This window comes from Sciurus vulgaris (genome assembly GCF_902686455.1).
Source record: "Sciurus vulgaris genome assembly, chromosome: 16".
Lineage (NCBI taxonomy): Eukaryota > Metazoa > Chordata > Mammalia > Rodentia > Sciuridae > Sciurus > Sciurus vulgaris.
In genome coordinates, this window is record NC_136477.1 from 602,608 (window position 1) to 622,042 (window position 19,435).

A 19,435-nucleotide genomic window follows, 5' to 3' on the forward strand; every position below is an offset into this window, starting at 1 on the left:
CACACCGCGCCTGCAGACAGGTGGCCTGGGGTCCCACTGAGGGCCAGAGGGGCTCCCTGGCATGACTGTGGATCCAGGGGTCCAAGGACCCCACTTCTCTCTTGGGATGCCTGCCCAGGCAGCTGGACAAGGTGACCCCTGGACACTCAGACAGAGCCACCATCCCTCATTAGAGTCATCTCAAAATTCAGTTCGTTTGCTGGCTGGAAACGGCTGACATTTTTATTCATTTAATGGAGCTTTTCCCTTAATTTCTGCTCCAAAGGGAGGTGCGTGTGGCTGGCCAGTGCAGCTCTGCTCGGTGAGGCTGACCACCCGGGCTGCAGGGCCCCGCTGCCTGAGGGGCCTGGAGAGTGCCACTCCTCCCCAGCCTGCCCCTCTGCCTGCCCCACCGGAGGAAGGGCGGGCACCTTGCAGGCAGGCTGAGTCCCTTGCCCGGGTCTCCACCTCTGCCCACGAGCACCTGTTGGATGCACTGCCAACAAAGGACCCCAGGTCCAGTGACGGGGGGGAGGCCAGAGGAAACGGGAAATGGGAGGGCTGGCAGACAACAGGGAGCTGAGGACGTTTCTGGAACAGCGCAGGAGGGTGAGCCTAGCAAGCAATTATGGAGTGCCTGCTGGAGACGGGAGCAACCCCTCAGACCCACCATGCCCTCCCGGAGCTGAGTGGAAGAGAAAGCCGCTAAATACAGCAGCAAATGTCCAGCGAGCACCAGGACGACAGCCTGGGGTAGAGGAGACGTGGGTGCAGGTGGCGCTGCTGCAGGTTCCTGGGTGGGAGGAGGGCATGTCTTTCACAGTGGGACATCTGGTGCTGGCTTTTGAAGGATGAAGAGGAGTTTTCTGGTCCAAGTTGCCTGCCCAGGGCTGGAGAGCAAACCTACCCTGTAGATTTCCATCACATATGTCTGCCTCACTCCCCAGGATACACAGTGGTAATGGTGCTTGTCTGGATAGAGACGCTCTCGGGAAGAGGGTAGACCTGGCCCCTCTTGGGACTCAGTTTTCGTCTAAGCAATGTGAAACATCCCAGGCTGGGAGACCAGGGAGATCTGGGATCCTGGAGAAGAACGGGTGGGTGTGGGAGTCAGTTTTGAGACCCAAACTTCCTCCCCGGTGTGTCCTCATCTACAGAATTGGAAATTTCTGGCTGGCTGAGCTCAATGTACCCAGCCCCTGCCAAGCACAGTCCACGCTCCCTAGCGGGCTACCGGTCATCTGCAAGCCTGGCCACGGCGCCGCTGCTCACTGGCGGACGGCTGGGCTGGGCACTGGCAGGCGCAGGCGGTGGAGGCAGGAAGGGCGTGCCTACCCGCCGTAAGGAGTGGGAGCCTGGGGCCGGGCGGCCAGGCAGTCCCCTCCCGGCGGTGGCACCGACTCCACCCGCTGCTGGTACCAACTTTGCGATGGAGTTTGTGCAGGCGCTGTGGTTCGTCCTGGCGCTGGGGCTGGCTACCGGGTCCGCCCGCGGCCACCCACAGCCCTGTGGCGTCCTGGCGCGCCTCGGGGGCTCCGCGCGCCTGGGCGCCCTCCTGCCCCGCGCGCCCGTTGCCCGCGCCCGCGTCCGCGCCGCGCTGGCCCGGGCTGCCCTGGCGCCGCCGCTGCCGCACAACCTCAGCCTGGAGCTGGTGGCCGCCGCGCCCCCTGCCCGCGACCCCGCCTCGCTGGCCCGTGGCCTGTGCCAGGCGCTGGCCTCGCCGGGCGTGTCGGCCTTGCTGGCTTTCCCCGAGGCGCGACCCGAGCTGCTGCAGCTGCACTTCCTGGCGGCTGCCACCGAGACCCCGGTGCTCAGCGTGCTGCGGCGGGAGGCGCGCGCGCCCCTTGGCGCCCCGGTACTCGCGGAAGACTGCCAGCTGGGGGGCGGGGGGCGGTGACTCCAGGGCTGCCCAAGGCGCGGGGGACCCAGGCCCTGGACGCTGCATCCCCCAGGGCACAGGGATGGGGACTTAGACACGGAAGACCCGGGGTGCCCCAGAGTGCAGGAACTGGGTAGGCGACTGGAGTTCTGGGGCACCCGACCTGGACGTCTGACCCCATGGGACCGCCTGTCTGTGGGGTGCAGAGCTCCTGAGAAGATCCTTCCCGGGCGGTGGTGATGGAGCAGACCCCTACCCCTTTCCTGCCAGCTGGGCCCAGCACCCTGGATCAAGGGCTCCTGTTGTCCCTAGGCTGGGAGGGCAGGGATCTCCCTCCGTCCTTCATCCTTCCCTCCAGCGACCATGGAGGCCAGGCAGCCCCTACCCCACAGGCTCCTGCTGCCCTGGGGTCATTTTGAACCTTCACACGCCTCCTTGGATTTACTCTCTTCTTGATCCCAGCAGAGATTCTAGGAGGAGAGAAGGGTGACTGTTAGGGCCCCAGGCCCCCACAAGGGCCCACTATACCCAGAGGAAGAGCCCCTCTTGGGGCCAGCAGGAAGGGCCAACCTCAGGACTGGCTCCCAGCTGGCCTCCTCCCTCCTTCCAAACCCACTTGCAGGCCTTCCCTCTCCTGTGGGAGGAGAGACCCTGATAGAGGCAGGTCACTACCCATCTCTCTGCATGCAGGGGATGGGCCTCTTGCCCCGACCCCCAACCCAGGTCTGGTAGGAGATACAGGTCCCAAACTCAGGCCTGTGGCGCCCTCTGCTGCCATTTCCAGAAACTGCACCCGGTCGTGGCCACTGGGACCCTGGGCTTGGGCTGAGTCAGGTCTCCTAGTAGGACCCTGGCCAATTAGCACCTTGCCCCACGCGGGCAGGGCCCTGCCCATCCTAGGTGTCTGGTAAGCAGTCCTGCCCTCGGTGTGCTGAGAACTCTCTGGCTGGCACCAGGCAGTGTTCAGCCCTCCGCTTTCCTGGCACCAGCCATGATGTGTGAGGAGGGGTCCTAAGCAGAAGCTTGGCTCCTAGCAGGGGGGCAGCCTGCGGTTGTCCTGTGGAGCTCCTGGGCAGGGGTGGGCAGGGCAAGCCAGGAGCAGAGAGGAGGGCCCAAGGCTGGGCGTTCGTGGGGGAGCGGGGCCTCTGCCTGGAGGGCGGGAGCCACCGAGGGGGGGGGAGGAACCTGGGCTTGAAGGATGTGCGAGGGTGAGCGATCCCTAAAGGGAGACAGGGACTCCTGCCTCGGGGTGGCCAGGGAGAGCCCGGAAGGGGCACCCGAGGGCCTGGGGCAGGGGTGTTACGGGTAGGGGAGGCGCAGCTGCCTGTCGTGAGGGAAGGAGAGGTGGGGACAGGCGGCCACTGCCTGACCGCAGCACCCTTTCCAGACCCCGTTCCATCTGCAGCTGGACTGGGCCAGCCCCCTGGAGACACTGCTGGACGTGCTGGTGTCCCTGCTGCAGGCGCACAGCTGGGAGGATGTTGGCCTGGTGCTCTGCCGTGTCCGAGACCCCACTGGCCTGGTGGCCCTCTGGACAAGCCGGGCTGGCCGGGCACCAAGGCTCCTGCTGGACCTGAGCCGACCAGACGTGGGGGATGTGGGGCTGCGCACACGCCTGGCCCCGTTGGGGGTGCCTGTGGGAGGTGGGTCCCCGGTCCCGGTGGCTGTCCTCCTCGGCTGTGATACCACCCATGCCCCTCAGGTGCTGCAGGCCGCACCGCCTGGGCCCCATTGGCTGCTGGGCACTCCACTGCCCGCCGAGGCACTGCCCACGGCTGGCCTGCCGCCTGGGCTGCTGGCACTGGGTGAGGTGGCCCGGCCTTCACTAGAGGCCACCATCCATGATGCTGTGGAGCTGGTGGCCCGAGCGCTGGGCAGCGCAGCTCTTGAGCAGCCAGAGCGGGCACTCCTCCCAGCCGAGGTGAACTGCAAGGACCAGCAGCCGGCTGGACCAGAGTCCCCCGGGCGCTTCTTGGCTCGGTGAGTGGGGACCCTGCTTTGGGAAGGCTGTTCTGTCCACCCCACAGCGTTGTCCCTGCCCAGCCTCCTCTGCCCATCACAAGAAGCACCATTATTGTGTGTTTGCTGTGAGTACCGACAAGAGAGCAGGTTTCCTCTTAGGTGGGAGCAAGAGGCGGAGAAGCGGGTGGGGTGAAAGGACTCACTAGGGACAGGCGGCTGTGAGGGCGGTGCTGCGGGAGGTCTGGGAGGCCTGTCACCCCAAGAAAGCCCAGGAGCAGCCCGGAGGTGCAGGCAGCCGGGGGCACTGGGCAGCCCTGCACCCGGCTTCAGACCTGCCAGCTTCCTGTCGCCATGGCCCCAGCTCCTCCTCCATCCAGACTGATGGAGATTTGGCCCTGCATGGTGGCACACACACTTCCAGCAGCTCCAGAGGCTGAGGAGGGAGGATCACAAGTTCAAAGCCAGGCTCAGCAACTTAGAGAGACCCTGTCTCAAAGCAAAATACAAAGGGCTGTAGATGTGGCTCAGCGGGAGAGCATGCCCGGGTTCAGGCCTCAGGCCCAGGAAAGGCGGAACACCACCCTCCAACCCGCGGCGGTAGAGGTCGAGCTCTGCTGAGTGGGCTCCTCCTGGGCAGAAGCCGACCTTCTCGGCACCTCCCCCAGGTTCCTGGCCAACACGTCTTTCCAGGGCCGCACGGGGCCCGTGTGGGTGAGCAGCACATCGCAGGTGCACCTGTCTCGGACCTTCAAGGTGTGGAGCCTTCGCCGGGACCCACTGGGCGCCCCTGCCTGGGCCACGGTGGGCAGCTGGCAGGATGGGCAACTGGACTTGGAGCCAGGGGGCGCTGTGCCTCGGCCCCTCCTCCCAACAGGCTCCCAGGCCCGACCCAAGTTGCGCGTGGTGACGCTGGTGGAGCACCCCTTTGTGTTTGCCCGGGAGCCCGACGAAGACGGGCAGTGCCCAGCAGGGCAGCTGTGCCTGGATCCTGGCACCAACGACTCGGCTGTCCTGGACGCTCTTTTTGCCGCGCTGGCCAATGGCTCAGTGCCCCGCGCCCTGCGCAAGTGCTGCTATGGCTACTGCGTCGACCTGCTGGAGCGGCTGGCCGAGGACGTGCCCTTCGACTTCCAGCTGTACATCGTGGGCGACGGCAAATACGGCGCCCTGCGGGACGGCCGCTGGACGGGCCTGGTGGGCGACCTGCGGGCCGGCAGGGCCCACATGGCGGTCACCAGCTTCAGCATCAACTCAGCCCGCTCACAGGTCATGGACTTCACCAGCCCCTTCTTCTCCACCAGCCTGGGCATCATGGTGCGGGCACGGGACACAGCCTCGCCCATCGGGGCCTTCATGTGGCCGCTGCACTGGTCCATGTGGCTGGGGGTCTTCGCGGCCCTGCACCTCACCGCACTCTTTCTCACCCTGTACGAGTGGCGCAGCCCCTATGGACTCACACCCCGCGGCCGCAACCGGGGCACGGTGTTCTCCTACTCCTCTGCCCTCAACCTCTGCTACGCCATTCTTTTTGGACGCACTGTCTCCAGCAAGACCCCCAAGTGCCCCACGGGGCGCTTCCTCATGAACCTCTGGGCCATCTTCTGCCTGCTCGTGCTGTCCAGCTACACGGCCAACCTGGCTGCGGTCATGGTCGGGGACAAGACCTTTGAGGAGGTGTCAGGGATCCACGACCCCAAGGTGGGCAGCCGGCGGCCCGGGGCTCCACTGGGATGGGCTGCCCTGGGGGTCCTGGCATGGCAGGGTGTGTCTCAGGGCAGAGGCTGGGAGTGGAACCTGGGTAAGCACTCTGCCACAGAGCCAGACCACGCCCAAGGGACGTCTCTGTCCAGTGTCTAGTGAGTACCAGGCTCTGTGGACAACAGAGTCCTGACAGGTCAGAGTTCCTCACACGACACCCTCTCATGGAGGTCTGCCTGACCCCTCCTGCTCCAGAAAATGGCCTCCTGGACGTCTGTGCTCCCCTTGGAGGGCACAGCCACGCAAAGGCCCTAGGGCAGCACTCGGCCTTCAGCTGAGCCGGAAGCCAGAGTGGCTGGAGCAGAGGCAGGAGGGAGGGAGACCAGGGGAAGGGAGGAGGGGAGGCTGAGGCACAGAAGCTCATGTGGGGTCCTGTGGGCTGCAGGGAAGACTGGGGCTCTGACCCTGGGTCGGTGGGAGGATGATGGGCATGCATGACAGGGTGGCTGAGGATGGAGAGGACGGCGGAAGGGGTGAGGGGCGGGATGAGGCACAGAAGATGGAGCTGGAGCCCCCGGGGGTGGGGGCGGGTGCAGGTGTTCTGAAGACGAGCAGGCAGCGTTTGCAGATGGACAGGGCAGTGTGAGAGGGGAAAGGCAGCCTGGGCTGGAAGCCCAGGGGCAGGTGCAGGGGGCTGATCCGGAGAGGGTGTTTGGGGTCCCATGGAATTTCACGTGGGATAGAGTGAAGACAAGCGTGTAAGCGTGTGAAGACAAACGTGTAAGCGTCCAAAACGGTCTCAACGGGTGGGATGCCGCCCCCCAACCTGGGCGGGGCCGGGGGCATTTGTGGCTGTCAGGCTGCGGGAGCGCGGAGAGGAGTGGGCAGGGCAGGTGCCGCTCAGCACTCCGGGGAGGCAGGAGCCCCGGGCGGCGGGTGGCTGACGGCGCCGAACTCCTCCCCGCAGCTGCACCACCCGCCGCAGGGCTTCCGCTTCGGCACGGTGTGGGAGAGCAGCGCCGAGGCCTACATCAAGGCCAGCTTCCCCGAGATGCACGCGCACATGCGGCACCACGGCGCGCCCACCACGCCCGACGGCGTGGCCATGCTCACGTGAGGCCGGGGCGCGGCGGGGCGCGGCGGGGCGCGGCGGGGCGGGCGGGGCGGCCCCAGACCAGCTGACCCCACCGGCCCCCGCAGGAGCGAGCCTCCCAAGCTCAACGCCTTCATCATGGACAAGTCACTCCTGGATTACGAGGTCTCCATCGACGCGGACTGCAAACTGCTGACCGTGGGCAAACCCTTTGCCATCGAGGGTGAGGACGGGTGGGAGGCCGGGCACCAGTGGAGAGCCACCGGGGCTCTAGGGACCGGGGCGGGTCGGGGCGGTCCGACGTGCGTGGGCAGTGTCCCTGGGCCGCGTCCCGGCCGCTCCCCCAGGCTACGGCATCGGACTGCCCCAGAACTCGCCGCTCACCTCCAACCTGTCCGAGTTCATCAGCCGCTACAAGTCCTCGGGCTTCATCGACCTGCTCCATGCCAAGTGGTACAAGATGGTACCTTGCGGGAAGCGGGTGTTCGCGGTTACAGAGGTGAGGCAGGGCCCCAGCGCGCGTGGCAGCTTAGCGCGCCGGGTCTTGTGTGAAGTGCCTGACCTCTGCTCGCCCCCCTCTGCCCCTCCTGCAAAACCCCAGCCTCAGCCTCCCTCCTCCACACTTGCATCCAACCCGGCTCTGGCTCCACACGGCCCAGGCGCCCCTGTGTGGCCCAACGGTCTCTCTTGGCCGGGGCGCCCCAGGGCTTTGCTTTGTGGAGGTGAGGGAATCCTGTGTCCTGCTCCAGACCCTCCAGATGGGAATCTACCACTTCTCGGGTCTCTTTGTGCTGCTCTGCCTGGGACTGGGCAGCGCCCTGCTCAGCTCGCTGTGCGAGCACGTCTTCTTCCGCCTGGTGCTGCCGCGCATCCGCAGGGGCAGTAGGCTGCAGTACTGGCTGCACACCAGCCAGGTGAGGGCCGTCGGTGCGCGGGCACGGCGGGGACAGCGCCTGCCTCTGACCCCACCACCAACCCAGCTTGTCTGGGATCTTAGAAAATTCACCGGGCCCTCAATACGGAACGGCCGGAAGGGCAGAGAGAGAGGCTGGATCCAGAGCCCAGGTAAAGAGCAGCTGTGCACGCGAGGGGGCGGGGCCTGACGTGGGAGGGGCTCCCCACACACTTCAGGCTTCGCCCAGGCTCTCCTTCCTGTACGTGAGCCCAGCTCGCTTGACATCTGGCCCCCTCCACAAGTCCTCAGACCCCGGGATGGCAGAGGGCCGCGGCTGCCCGGGGTTATTACCTAGTCGTGTCCCATCCCCAGTGGTGCCGGGAAGCAGCAGCAGGACACTTCCGCGGTCCATGAGGGCCCAGGGCGTTGGAAACGAGTGCGCAGGGCTGTGGGCAAGGAGCGCAGAGTGCGCTTTCTCCTGGAGCCAGGGGTGGCTGCCGCCCAAGAAGCGGCGGAGGCAGAGCCTGAAACCCCTGAAGGTCCAGTCTGGATGTGTTCCAACGGGCCCCCGCCCACTGCGATGCCGGTGGCCTCTCCGCGCGCCGGCGAGCTGGAGGAGCTGGAGCGGCACATCGAGGGCGTCCGCGAGAGGCTCCGTCAAGCTCTGGTGCGGCGCGGGGAGCTCCTAGCTCAACTTGGGGATGGCGCTCGCCACCGGCCACTGCGCCTGCTGCAGGTCCAAGCGGCACCTGAGGATGCCCGGTGATCCAGAATGCACCTGACACCCGAGAAGCTGATACCCTGGGATAAAGGTCCGGCGGGAGACCCCTCCCCATGCGCACATGCAAGTGCAGACCCGGCCCTGTCCACGGACAGTTTATTCTATATACAAACACAATTTTGTACACTGCAATTAAATAGAATGGAATGAGCGCTGCTCTGCATTCCTCACCGAGTGATTGGTTTGGCCATCTGGCCCACTCCCGCCCTGAGCACGGCCGGACCCTGGCACCCCAGGCACTGATGTTGGCACCTGTGCCGCAGACGCAGCTCTGCCCTCCTGGAAACCCCAGGCCTGGCGCACACGGGGGAGGGACGGCCGTGGAGAAGGCACTGCACAGGGAGCACCAGGCAGGGCCGGGCTGTGCCGAGCCCCTCTGCTGGAAGCCCGAGGGTGAAGCGCCCTGCCCGCTTCCCTGCCAGTTACCTTGTTCAGACCTGCCCTATTGGTGCCTTGCGCTGCCCCGAACAGTGCGCTCCAGACCGCTCACCAAGCCCCTTCCAGAGCTTCCCGAGAGCCCCTGCCCCCCTCTCATCGCAAACCACCACAAACAAGCTCACTACCAGGACAAGCCTTGGCCAGGCCCCACACTTGGGGGACAGGGACCCACCTTCCACAAACCTGATGAAACCCCGACACCAACTCTAGCGGAGGGCAATCAGGGGGGAGGGCCCTGGTGCCCCATGGGGACAGCCTGCCCCACCCCCTGGGGCTGCCGCAAGATGCCCAATAGCTCCCGGCCTGGGGAAGCCCTGACAGGCGGCTCAGCAGTTGGTGGGGGCTCAAGATCCGACCTCAGAGGGCGCCTCTGCTGGGACGGTGGTTGCAGGGCTGGGCTCCCGCCCCATGTCTGCTGGCGAGGCCGTGTCAGGTGCCACGGGGTTGCTCTGGAGAGCACTGTCCTGGGGTACACGGGAGGGTCCCCCACTGGGGCTCAAGGGTCCAGCGGGCCTTCGCTCCAAGAGCGAGGCACTCAGGCCAGACAGGAAAGAGGCGTCCGTGATGATGGCTGCCGTCTCTGCCATCCAGCCCAGGTCACCCCCGGCCGCGGCAGCTACGGAGGCAGCTACAGCCCCCAGAGAGCTGGGCGCTGCAGCCCCCGGCCCAGGCCCCCCACCAGCTCCAGTAGAGCCAGGGCCCAGGGCGAGAGGCTGGCCTGTAGGGTCGGGGGCAGCAGCCTGGGTGCCCGAGTTGTTGTTCAGGTCATCTGGCAGCGCGGTGGGGGTCCCTGGGCCCAGAGGTGGCGCCTGCAGCAGCATCTCTTGGATTCGAATCTGCTGCAGGATGGCAGGCAACTCGTAGTGGTGGAAGAAGTAGATCATGGAATGCTGGGGGTGGAGGGGCGGGGTCAGGCAGCTACCCACCATCTAGAGTCCAGAAGAATCAGGGAGGCCCCACCTACCGCCCACACAAGACCGAAGCCTCGAAGAGCCCGCCCACACCGGAAGAAGGGAGGCCCTGTGCATATCACCTGTGCATGTCCGGCACTGCCTCCGGGGCCAGGAAGGCCCCACCACTGCCCACACTGCCACTGGCCAACCCAACTCACTGGGAGGAGAAATGAACTTCTGGGAAGAGCCCACCCAAAAGATGGCGAGGCGGGGGAGGCCAGGTGGCACGGGGACCTGCACTGCCCTCTGCCCAGGCTTAGCGCTCCTTAAAGGAGGACAGCTTGGCACCTAGGCCTCACCTGGATGAAGAGCCAGGACGTGACCAGGGCCAGGCTGCTGTACTGCCCGTTGAAGCGGTAGTGGTAGGCGTAGAAGGCGAAGTGGTACAGGTAGAAGAACCTGTTGCGGAAGCAGGCCGGGGAAAGCCGTGAGCCACGGTGAATGCCCGTGCTGACCCCAGGACCCTGCCTGCCCAGGGCCCCGCTCACCGCAGCCAGTGACGCTTGCTAGTGTTGGTGTGGCAACAGATGGCATCGTACTGGTCAGCCAGCCACACGATAAGGATGATGTAGAAGGCCGTGGTGGTGTCGTTGAAGAACTCGGACATGATAGCCTCCATCCCTGCGGGGACAGGCGGCGCTGGGTTGGAGTGGGCGGGGCAGGGCGTGGGGCGGGGGAGGCCGGGCGGGGTCCTCACCGACGAGGGCCAGGATGACAGTCAGCAGGGGCGCTGCAGGGAAGGCGATGGCCATGTTCATCTCCAGCATCTGCAGCAGGTCCACTGCGGGCACAGGGCGCGGGGGCCACCCGTGAGGGCCTGGGGGCGAGCCCGCCCCGCCCCCCACGGCCGGCTGAGACTCACCGATGAAGACGAAGATCTGGTGGTGGGAGTAGCGGAGCAGCATGGAGACGCTGAGGGTCTGCAAGTGAGGCCCGCGCACGTCAGGGGGCGTCCCTGCGGTTCTGTCCACAGGCTCCCGCCCGCCCCCAAGGCCCCACAGCACTCACGAAGATGACCATGATGACAAATGCTGCCAGGTAGGACGTGCGAGCCATCCACATACTGACGAAGCGGTAGTGTTCCCCCGACACCACGTTCCGCAGGAAGCCTGGGGAGGTCAGCAGTGAGCGCAGGTCCTGCCCAACCCACCTCCAGCCATCCCCATACCCCACAGGGCCCACCCTTGTTCTCCTCATTCTCTGCAAGGCCCTTCACGCTGGACATGAGGATGTCGTCATAGCCCAAGAACTCATCCAGAAGGAGGCGGCTGAAGCGGTCTCCGAAGCACTGGTCCCGAGTAGGGTCTGTGGGTGGGTCAGGGTCAGGGTCAGGGCACACAGGCCTGTGAGGGGCCACGGGGATGAAGGCCCGCCCTGGGAAGTAACTTACCCAGGGTGACCACCATGACCGGGATGCTCAGCCGCTGCCTGGTGGCCTGTGACAGGCGCAGGAAGCCGTACTCCAGCGAGTACTCCACGATGTACTCGTCCTGGGGCCACACTGTGGGGAAGCTGGTCAGGTGGCCCACTCTGATGGGTTGGGAGGGCCTCGGCACCCACCCTGCACACAGCCCGCCAGGGCGTACCTTTGGTGGGCGTCTCAGGGAAGGGGAACTCCTGGCTGTCGTTCAAGGCCTCAGAGCCACTTGGAGGCTTGAAAACCTTGGGCTCAATGTCCAGCTCAAACTGCAGGCAAGCAGGGACCAGGCGTTAGCAGGTCCTGCTGGGGCATCTACCACCTCCAGGGCTTGGGGGTGCCGATGACCCCCACCTGACACCAAGCCTGCCCTGTGGTCACCTCCAAGAGGGGTCTGAACTCAAGCTAGGGACAGGGTAGGGCAGAGGCAGAGCTGGGCATTGCAGGACTCAGGGCACAGGATCACCAAGCCCTAAGCCAACTGCTGAAGTGTGGGAACAGGGACCGCCACAGCAGCTGTGCCCTCCAGTGAGGCCAGAGCCCTGGCTCAGCTTCTGCCTGTCCTCAGCACCCCGAACTAGGCTGCTATCCCCACATGACCATCGGGAAACCCTCGGACCCAGTGCCCTGGCCCTGCCTCCACCAGGGACACAGGCAAGGTCACCAGGAGATACTCCAGCTGAAGCAGGCAGAGGTTGCCTGTGCCAGGCCCTTGAGGCCCAAGGACTTCCCAGGCAGCCACCGTCCCCACCTCTGCAGTCCCAGGGCCTGCTGAGCCCTGTGTGGGCAGCGCACCTTGACAGAGCTGTTCCTGAACATCTCCATGGTCAGCTCCTCCTCCTCCTCCTCCAGCTCCAGGCCACCTGGCTCCACAGCCAGGCCTGGGAAGCTTCCCCGGCTGCCCTCACAGAACTGCAGGAAGACGGGCGCCCTGCTGGAGTTGTGGCGCACCTCCACGCGCAGGATGCCCTCCCGTGGCCACTTGTCCCGCACGTGCTCCAGGCAGTTGATGGGTGAGCGGGAGAAGACGATGTGGATGTAGGCCAGCACGAAGAGCACCAGCAGGGCCTGGGGGCGGGGCCCAGCAGCTGGGTCAGGCTCCACCCTGGGCCCTGCCCTTGCTGTCACTCCTGGCCAAGCCCCAGGCACTGGAGTGACCGAGAACTGTTGGAGACATCACTGTCCACGCCATGACCGCCCCGCCCGCCCTGCAGCCCAGGAAAGGCTGGGCGGCCTGGGCCCCTGGGGGGTGGGGGTGAGAAGGAAGGGCCCTCTTGGCTGTCTATAGGGCCCCACTGGGAGAGGCTGGGCTGGGCTGAGGCCACCACACAGAGCAACCAGCACCACTGACCAGCTGTTCTCAACACTCAAGGCCCAGCCCAGGTGCTTCAGCCCCCAGGCCACCTGTTGGGCCCACCATCCAGGAAGCCAGCAACTTGGCTCCCCCAGGTTGAGGCTGCTTCTTGCCTCAAGCAGCCTCACATTTTGCTATGTCCTCAGAGCCCCTTGATCTCACCAGCTAAAAATAGCCTCTTTCACCCTGCTAAGCACCCTCTGCACCTCTCCCAGGTCAGGCAGGGCCAGCGGCAGCTGCCGAGGACACAGCTGCGAGTGGGCAGGGCCAGGCTGCTCTGCCTGGGACACACAGCTTCCTCTTCTGTAAAACAGGAGCAGCCACTCTCACAAGTGACTGCCCCCAGGGGACACTGGTGGCTGCCAGGAGTGCTGCTCAGCATCCTGCAGTGCCCAGGACTGTCTAGAGCATGATCTGACCCTGAGTGTCCAAAGTACTGACACTAAGAAACTGTGCATCAATATCTGTGGAAAACTTGAGGAAGGCCTGGTGCTGTGATGCACCCCGGTTAATTCTAGGGAAGCAGGAGGCTGAGGCAGGAGAATTACAGGTTTGAGGACAGCCTCAGCAACTTAATGAAACCCCCATCTCAAAAAAAAAAAAAAAAAAAAAAAAAAGGTTCACTTCCTGCTCACGGTAGACACCAGAATGCACTCCTGATGTCAAGCAGGGAGGGTGGAGGGTCTGGGACTAGTCCCATCTCCCCCTCCCCACTGAGCGGATTTCTGCGTGGGCAGCATCACAGGGCCAATTTGAGGGTGCAGAGCCTTTTGGGGATTCCAGGGGATGCTGGGCAAAGTCTGGGGACATTTGTGGTTGTCATGACTGGCACAGAGTGGGTGGAGGCCAGGGACACTGCTACATATCCCAGAACCCGGACTTCACCCCAGAGGATAATCTGGCCTCAGTATCCATGGCACTGAGGGGAAAGAGCCCTGACACACAGGAAGCATGTCAAAGTCCTCCTTAGGACTGTCTAGGGCGGCCCTCTTCCAGGGAGATCCCCCGATACCTGACAGTTCTGCTCACAGCACACTGCCAGCCTGGTCGCTATGCCATGGCATCAACCCTGGCACCCCTGCAGGGCCTGGTGAGAACCACTCAGCACTGCTCTACTCCAGGTGGCCAGGGTCCACCTGCAGTGTCCTGCCAGCAGGGCCCACACAGGCTCCAATGCCTTTCATGCCTAGGTACTCCTCCAGAGAGCCCCAGATTCTTCAGGGAAGAGCTGACTGGACAAAACCATAGCCCAAAGAGGCCTGGGGCACGGGACACCCGGGCACCACAACGCTGAGGTCCAGGGCTGTGGAGGGCCTCATGCTGCCACACTGCCAAAGGCAGGATATCTGCAGCCCTCTGCAGATCAGGCATAGGGCCGGCTCAGCAAAGCCTCCTGCTGGCCACGGCGGCTGGGACCTGAAAGGGACACAGTTGGATAGTGAGGCTCTGGGTGCAAGCAAGCTGCATAATCATCTCCTTCTGGGCCAACTGGGAACAGAGCTGCCATCACCTGCAGCCACAGGCACCACGGACACAGGCTGGCACACTGTGGCTCAAACAGGAGCAGCCCTAGTCTCTGGAACTGAACCTGGGGCAGGCCTGGAGAGGGCGGGGACCTCTGCTGAGGAGTCCTCTGCCCCCACGTGGCATCTGGGAGCTGGGAAGATCGGGTAGCAGGTGTGGCCAGAGGAGCTGACCCGTTCTTTGCTTAGTCTCCTGCACAGGAAGGGTTGGCCAGAGCTGGACCTTGGGAGTCTTCTTGGCCCTTGAGAGGCACCTAGTAGCCAACTCTGCTCTCCAGGCTCAAACACCTTCAGAAGCTCTGCCTGGGATACCCTTCTAGGCACAGGACGCACCGGATGCTAGGTTGGCACATGACAAAGACAAAGCGCTGACACATGCCCAGAGCCAGGGGCTCCCCAGCAATTCCCATGTGACACGCTTCTTGACCTCCCTCACTGCTTACAAGTGAGGAAACTGAGGCACAAAAGTCACAGACCTGCTGATGTCACACAGCCAGCAAGAGCAGCTGGGAGCAGTCATGAGCCATACTCCTGAGGCCTTATATGGCCTCTGACCATGAGCAAATGAGTGACCTTGGGAGGACCTCAATCAGTGTGTATGTGGGTGGCCAAGGGTTGCTGGACAAGAGCCCTGCCTCACCCAACACAGGTTCTAGTGATGAGCTCTCTGGGAGCATGACCTGGGAATGAGGCGGGCATTTACCCACAAATGTGCATGAACTCAGCTGAGTGGCCCCCAAGTCCCAAATGCTATGACTCAGACGTCACCCTGGTGCCCTTTCCAGCAACCCTCGCAGTGGCCACACCCCTGGTGCTCCACACTGGCCATGCCTAGAGAGCTCCCAGCTTGGGCCCCAGCAGTGTTCTCCACAGCTACACCTGATGGTGCCCACCTCCCATCCAGGCCTCAGTTTCTCCACTACAGAGTAAAGAACAGGTAAGAGCCAGCTGGACTCATTCCACCCCCCTGGACCTATCCCCAGCCACCTCACTCCAGCGCTGCCCACCAGGCAGTCCTGTCTGGTCCAGGTCACCCTCTGCTCCACAGCTGCCCCCGCCACTCCACACTATCCAGGCTCCCAGCCAGCACACCCAGTGCCCTTCAGCCCTGCTTCCTGGACACCCTGCTCCTCACCTTGGGGAGGTGCTCCTGCACTTCACCTGCAGATCCTGCCCACTGCCTCTTCCCACACCCCTGGCCCTGCCCTCTCCTGGGTTTGTCCACTCAGTGCTGCCCCGGGAGCCCTGCATGAGGGTCAGAGACATTTGGCTTGCCAAGGCTATGCTGTTATCTCCTCCAAGAAGCCTTCCCAATGCCCCACCCGGGCTCTCAGGGAATCCCAACACACTGCTAGCAGGCAGGCTGCTGCCAGTCCATGTCTCTGTTGACCAAATGCCAGACAAGTCATAACTTCCTCACCAGGGAGGGTGCATAGAGTACCTCGGCCAGAGTTAGGAAAACCTTCAAGGGGGTCCCAGCCCTCCCTAGGTCTCCCTTCCACTCAGACAGGGCCTGCTCACCATCCCAGGGGTATTGCTTCTACACTGACAGCCAATGTGACAGGTCCCCAGGTCAGAGCAGAGACCTGAACTTCCACAGTTCTCCGGACCCTCAGTGACCCCTACTGACCACAGGGACATGTCAGAGCACCTTGACCCTGTAGGTATCCACTCACTGCCTGTCAGGGTCAGGTTGCTGGGGCTAGAAGCCAACTGGACAGGCAAGGGCAACCTGGTGCCTGCCGCTCCCCAGTCTCTGCCCTTCTACCTTTGGGGCCATGAAACCAGCAGAGGTGGATGCTAAGGCCAGCAGAGTGATCTTCCAGGGAGCCCCCTTGAACAATGGTCCAACTGCCACCTCTCCCTAGAATCTGGCATTACAGGGCCATTTCAACAACAACCCCAGATTCAGGCACCGGGGACAGGATGTTCAGAGGCACAGGTTGCACAGGAAGGCAGCCAGGCAGGGCTCCCACCTCTGAAGCAAGCACCTCTGGCGAAGCAGGGTAGGCAGGGTGCACAGGAAGCAAAGGAGTGGAGGTTCCCGGAAGCTAGTGCAGCCTCAGAAACCAGCTGGACCCAGGTTGGCTGTGCAAATTAGAAGGTGCCGGGTCTGGTTTTTCTCCACCAGGGATTGGGATTCAGGTTGAGACGTGGCTCTGCCAGAAGTCATGTGACCCAGCATCCCTAGCCAAGGAGACCTCCCCCAGGAGCTCTTACCTTCTAGTGTTCTAACTAGGCAGGGAAGGGTGACTCAGCTGTGACCCAGTCCCATTGCCTACCTGAGCAGCAACTGCCTGGAAAGGGTGCTGGGTCTTCAAGGATGGCCAAACACAGACCCAGAAAGGGAAGGACCAGAGCCACCACCAGGCCCATGCTGACAGACGACTAAGCATTGGACACACATCTGCAGTGTCAAGACTGCCTATGGGCCAGTGGTTCTTCCCAGGAACTGGTCACTTTATCATGTCCCAAGGAAAACACACACCTAAAGATGAGTTTTTCCACGGTTTCAGGCCATCCAAGGACTCCAGGAGGCCTGATAAATTCAGTAGCCCTCCAGAGACTGCTCAAGGAGCAATGCCCACATGACCAAGCCCTTCTGAGTGCTGCTCGGACAAAGGTACGAAGGACGTCGGGTTGAGTGCCAGTCTGGGGAAGCCAGCTTTTGACACCTGGGCACATCGGCCCCTCTGCAGACCAGGGACTGCAGGCTCCCGCACTCCCGAGGGCTGCCGCAGGTCTGCTGCTGGGCAGGAACCAGCCCACAACCTCACCTGCCCCGTCCAACAGTATCAGGACAACAGCATCAGCCCATTTCAACAGACAGGAAGGAGAGCTTGCTGGCCGAGCTACGTCGGTGTGCCCAGCCACTTCTCCATTTCCCAGGACAAGTCAGAAACCTGGAACCTGGGTGGCCAGGCCGGATCCTCTACCAAAGTGCTGCCACGCAGGCAAGGCTCCCTCCTAGAGGGGCCTGGGCTGCAGCCAATCCTTCCCCAACGGCCCTCATGTCTCCAGCCACCTGAGGAACACGAGCGGTCATGTCCCATCGGCCAGCCCAAAGCTCCCTAAGCAGGCCCCAGGAGTGGTGGCTGTGACAGGTGCTAACCCTAGAAGGTCCCAGGAGAGGGAGACCCTCACCAGGAGGGAGAGCACCGGACGTCCAGCAGGCTGCCCACGAGAGACACGGGACACGCCAGGGGTCCTGGGGCTGAAGACCCCAGATGCAGAATCAGGGGTCAAAGGGCGGAAGGAGGGCCGCGGCGGTCAGGGCGGGCTCCCGGCCTGGGGGCGCCAGGAGGTGACACTCGGCGTACTACCGAGGCCCCAGGAGGCCCCGGCAGGCGCCAGGGGTCAGGGGTCGCAGGCAGCGGCGTTCGGCCTCGGGTACGGGAGGCCGCCCGCGGGCCGCCGGGGTCAAGGGTCGGGGTCGGGGTCGGGCCGATCACCTTGAGCAGCACGAAGAACTCGAAGAGGCGGCGGAAGGCGGGCGGGAAGAGCCGCGAGTAGGTGACAGCCATCTTGAAGAAGAGCGCGTGGAAGAGCCGGTCGCGCACGTTGATGAGGGGGTTGGGGTTCAGGTTGGGGGTGCGCGGACCGCGCGCGGGGGCCGGGCCGCCGCCGCCGTTGGGCCCGGGCCCCGGGGCCGCGGGCGCCGCGTGCTCCGACATGCCGCCCGCGTCGCCCTAGCGGCCGGCGGGTGCCCGAGGCGCGTCCCGGCCGCCGCCGCCCTCGCCGCGCCGCCCACGGCCGCCGCCGCCTTCGCCTTCGCCCGCGCGTCCGCCGGGCCTGCGACGCTTAACGAGCGCGCCGGCCAGAGCGCCGCCGCGTCGCGGGGCACCCTGGGATACCCGCGGCCGCCCGCGGAGGCCAGGTTCTTTTGCATGGACCTTCCCAGAAGCTTCCGCGGCCCTGAGGCCGCCCTCGGCGGTAGGGTTAGTTCACCGGTGAGGACTTTTGGACGTGATCAGAGACATAGCAAAGGAAACACGACCATGGGCAACATCCTTCTAAGGGCCGTTCTGAGAAGTGGTGGCAGGCGTGACCCATAGGGAAAGTCACCTAACTGCAAAGTGATTTGACCTGGGGGCTTTAAATAACTAAGGTACCGCCCCCCGGCTCGTGCTCGCTTCGGCAGCACATATACTAAAATTGGAACGATACAGAGAAGATTAGCATGGCCCCTGCGCAAGGATGACACGCAAATTCGTGAAGCGTTCCATATTTTTGAGCTCAGAATAGCGCGAGGACCACGTGACGTCATAGGGCCCGGGTATGGGCGTCACAGGGCCTCGCTCTGCCCCGCCTACCCGTCTTCATCAGTGACTAGGATGAGCCTCTTGGGCCCTCTCCTTTGGCGCAACAATGCTTGGCAGAGGCATTTATCTAGCGCCTGCTGCATGCCAGAGAGGAAAGTGGTGTTCTAAAGGTATTGCGTTTTCCCGATTCGTGACTGGGCCACTTGCAGGTGGTGGATACTTGCAGATCCCTTGCCCTTTCCCTCCTGTCAGGCGTGCCCAGCGTGCATTTGCAGGGTTTACATCCTACCTCAGCCCCAGGGGGCCACGGGCGGGCAGGGCTCAGCAGGCCAAGGCCAGGCTGCAAACGCCAACCAGGACCTAGACATGCTGCAGAGCCTGGCATTTTGCTGCGCCCTCTGGGGCACACCTGTTCTTCCCGCGCCCCCAGGACCAGCGTCCCAGCATCCCAGGACTCAGGCATCCTGGAAACACCTTGGACCTAGCATTCATTGAGTACCTACTGTATGCCTGCTATTCCGCCCCACACTCCTAAGCCAGGCAGAACTGGTCACCACAGGAGGAGGAAAAGCCCTCTTGAACTCGTCTCCAGTAGGACAACTAGCCAGCCAGGCCTGCGGCAAACAGAAACACTTGTAGGACTGGGGGAACGCATTTTCGTGCCCTGTAGCCTGTACTAGTACTGGGGACACACTGTGGCCACTGCAGGCCTTTCGAGCCCCCGCAGGGACTGGCAGGGACACCAGGACAGTCTGCAAGTGTCTCCACCTGTGAAGGGCATCCCACCGCCCAAGAGAGCCAAGGAATGACTGGGAACATGAAGGTGGACTGGCTAAGGAGGCTCTGGTGTCCTTTACCCTGGTTTGGGCTGCACATGGTGCTGGGGCGGGCCACTGAGGTGGTGGCTCTGGAGCAGGGGCCAGGGGGAAACAGCCTTCCAGACAAAGGCACGACCAGGGCAAAGGCCCTGAGGCAGGGCGGGGTCTGAGAACTTGAGGCACAGCGTCAGAAAGCTTGGAAAGGTTGGTGGGGCTGGCAAAGCAGAGCCAGGGCAGTGTGGGAGGAAGCAATCTCCCTCCTGGCGCAGGCTCCCCGAGGAGATTCCTTACTAGATAGTAACAAAGTAACCGGTAAAGAGCTGGGTTTCTTTTGGTGAACCCAGGGCACTTCACAGCACTGAGTGCCTCCCCAGCACTCTGTA

At 63.8% G+C, this 19,435-nt stretch overlaps 2 protein-coding genes across 5 annotated transcripts; one reads left to right on the forward strand and one right to left on the reverse strand.

Annotated features, from left to right (window-relative positions):
• The first annotated feature begins 1,274 nt into the window (after window positions 1-1,274).
• Window positions 1,275-8,442, forward strand: GRIN3B (glutamate ionotropic receptor NMDA type subunit 3B). 2 transcript variants are annotated; one of them, XM_079116525.1, is made up of 9 exons: window positions 1,275-1,834; window positions 3,264-3,838; window positions 4,486-5,518; window positions 6,486-6,631; window positions 6,719-6,834; window positions 6,959-7,110; window positions 7,361-7,525; window positions 7,609-7,676; window positions 7,879-8,442. In XM_079116525.1, the coding sequence occupies exons 1-9, from the start codon at window positions 1,409-1,411 to the stop codon at window positions 8,270-8,272; spliced, it is 3,075 nt and encodes a 1,024-aa protein (XP_078972651.1). In that variant the 5' UTR covers window positions 1,275-1,408; the 3' UTR covers window positions 8,273-8,442. The 2 variants fall into 2 exon arrangements, with proteins under 2 accessions (XP_078972651.1, XP_078972650.1); XM_079116524.1 differs by having other exon boundaries at window positions 1,276-1,834; window positions 3,246-3,838.
• Window positions 8,367-17,775, reverse strand: TMEM259 (transmembrane protein 259). Of its 3 annotated transcripts, none has more exons than XM_079116528.1 (11): window positions 17,425-17,774; window positions 11,891-12,163; window positions 11,265-11,364; window positions 11,069-11,179; window positions 10,861-10,983; window positions 10,687-10,787; window positions 10,541-10,598; window positions 10,376-10,408; window positions 10,167-10,299; window positions 9,978-10,077; window positions 8,367-9,615 (listed from the first exon to the last, which is right to left on the reverse strand). In XM_079116528.1, exons 1-11 carry the CDS (start codon window positions 17,644-17,646, stop codon window positions 9,070-9,072), a joined length of 1,800 nt encoding a protein of 599 aa, XP_078972654.1. In that variant the 5' UTR covers window positions 17,647-17,774; the 3' UTR covers window positions 8,367-9,069. The 3 variants fall into 3 exon arrangements, with proteins under 3 accessions (XP_078972654.1, XP_078972653.1, XP_078972652.1); XM_079116527.1 differs by having other exon boundaries at window positions 10,376-10,459; window positions 17,425-17,773; XM_079116526.1 differs by having other exon boundaries at window positions 10,376-10,598; window positions 17,425-17,775.
• Window positions 17,776-19,435: the final 1,660 nt, after the last annotated feature.

What these genes read in the sequence shown, in the direction of transcription:
- GRIN3B (XM_079116524.1), top strand. Translation starts at nt 1,409, where the DNA reads ATGGAGTTTGTGCAGGCGCTGTGGTTCGTCCTGGCGCTGGGGCTGGCT. An exon ending in GACGGCGTGGCCATGCTCAC is followed by an intron (nt 6,632 to 6,718) that starts GTGAGGCCGGGG and finishes CGGCCCCCGCAG; the next exon opens with GAGCGAGCCTCCCAAGCTCA. An exon ending in AGGCTGGATCCAGAGCCCAG is followed by an intron (nt 7,677 to 7,878) that starts GTAAAGAGCAGC and finishes TCCCATCCCCAG; the next exon opens with TGGTGCCGGGAAGCAGCAGC.
- TMEM259 (XM_079116526.1), bottom strand. Translation starts at nt 17,646, where the DNA reads ATGTCGGAGCACGCGGCGCCCGCGGCCCCGGGGCCCGGGCCCAACGGC. An exon ending in CCCTGAGACGCCCACCAAAG is followed by an intron (nt 11,180 to 11,264) that starts GTACGCCCTGGC and finishes GCTTCCCCACAG; the next exon opens with TGTGGCCCCAGGACGAGTAC. An exon ending in CGTCCTGGCTCTTCATCCAG is followed by an intron (nt 9,616 to 9,977) that starts GTGAGGCCTAGG and finishes CTCCACCCCCAG; the next exon opens with CATTCCATGATCTACTTCTT.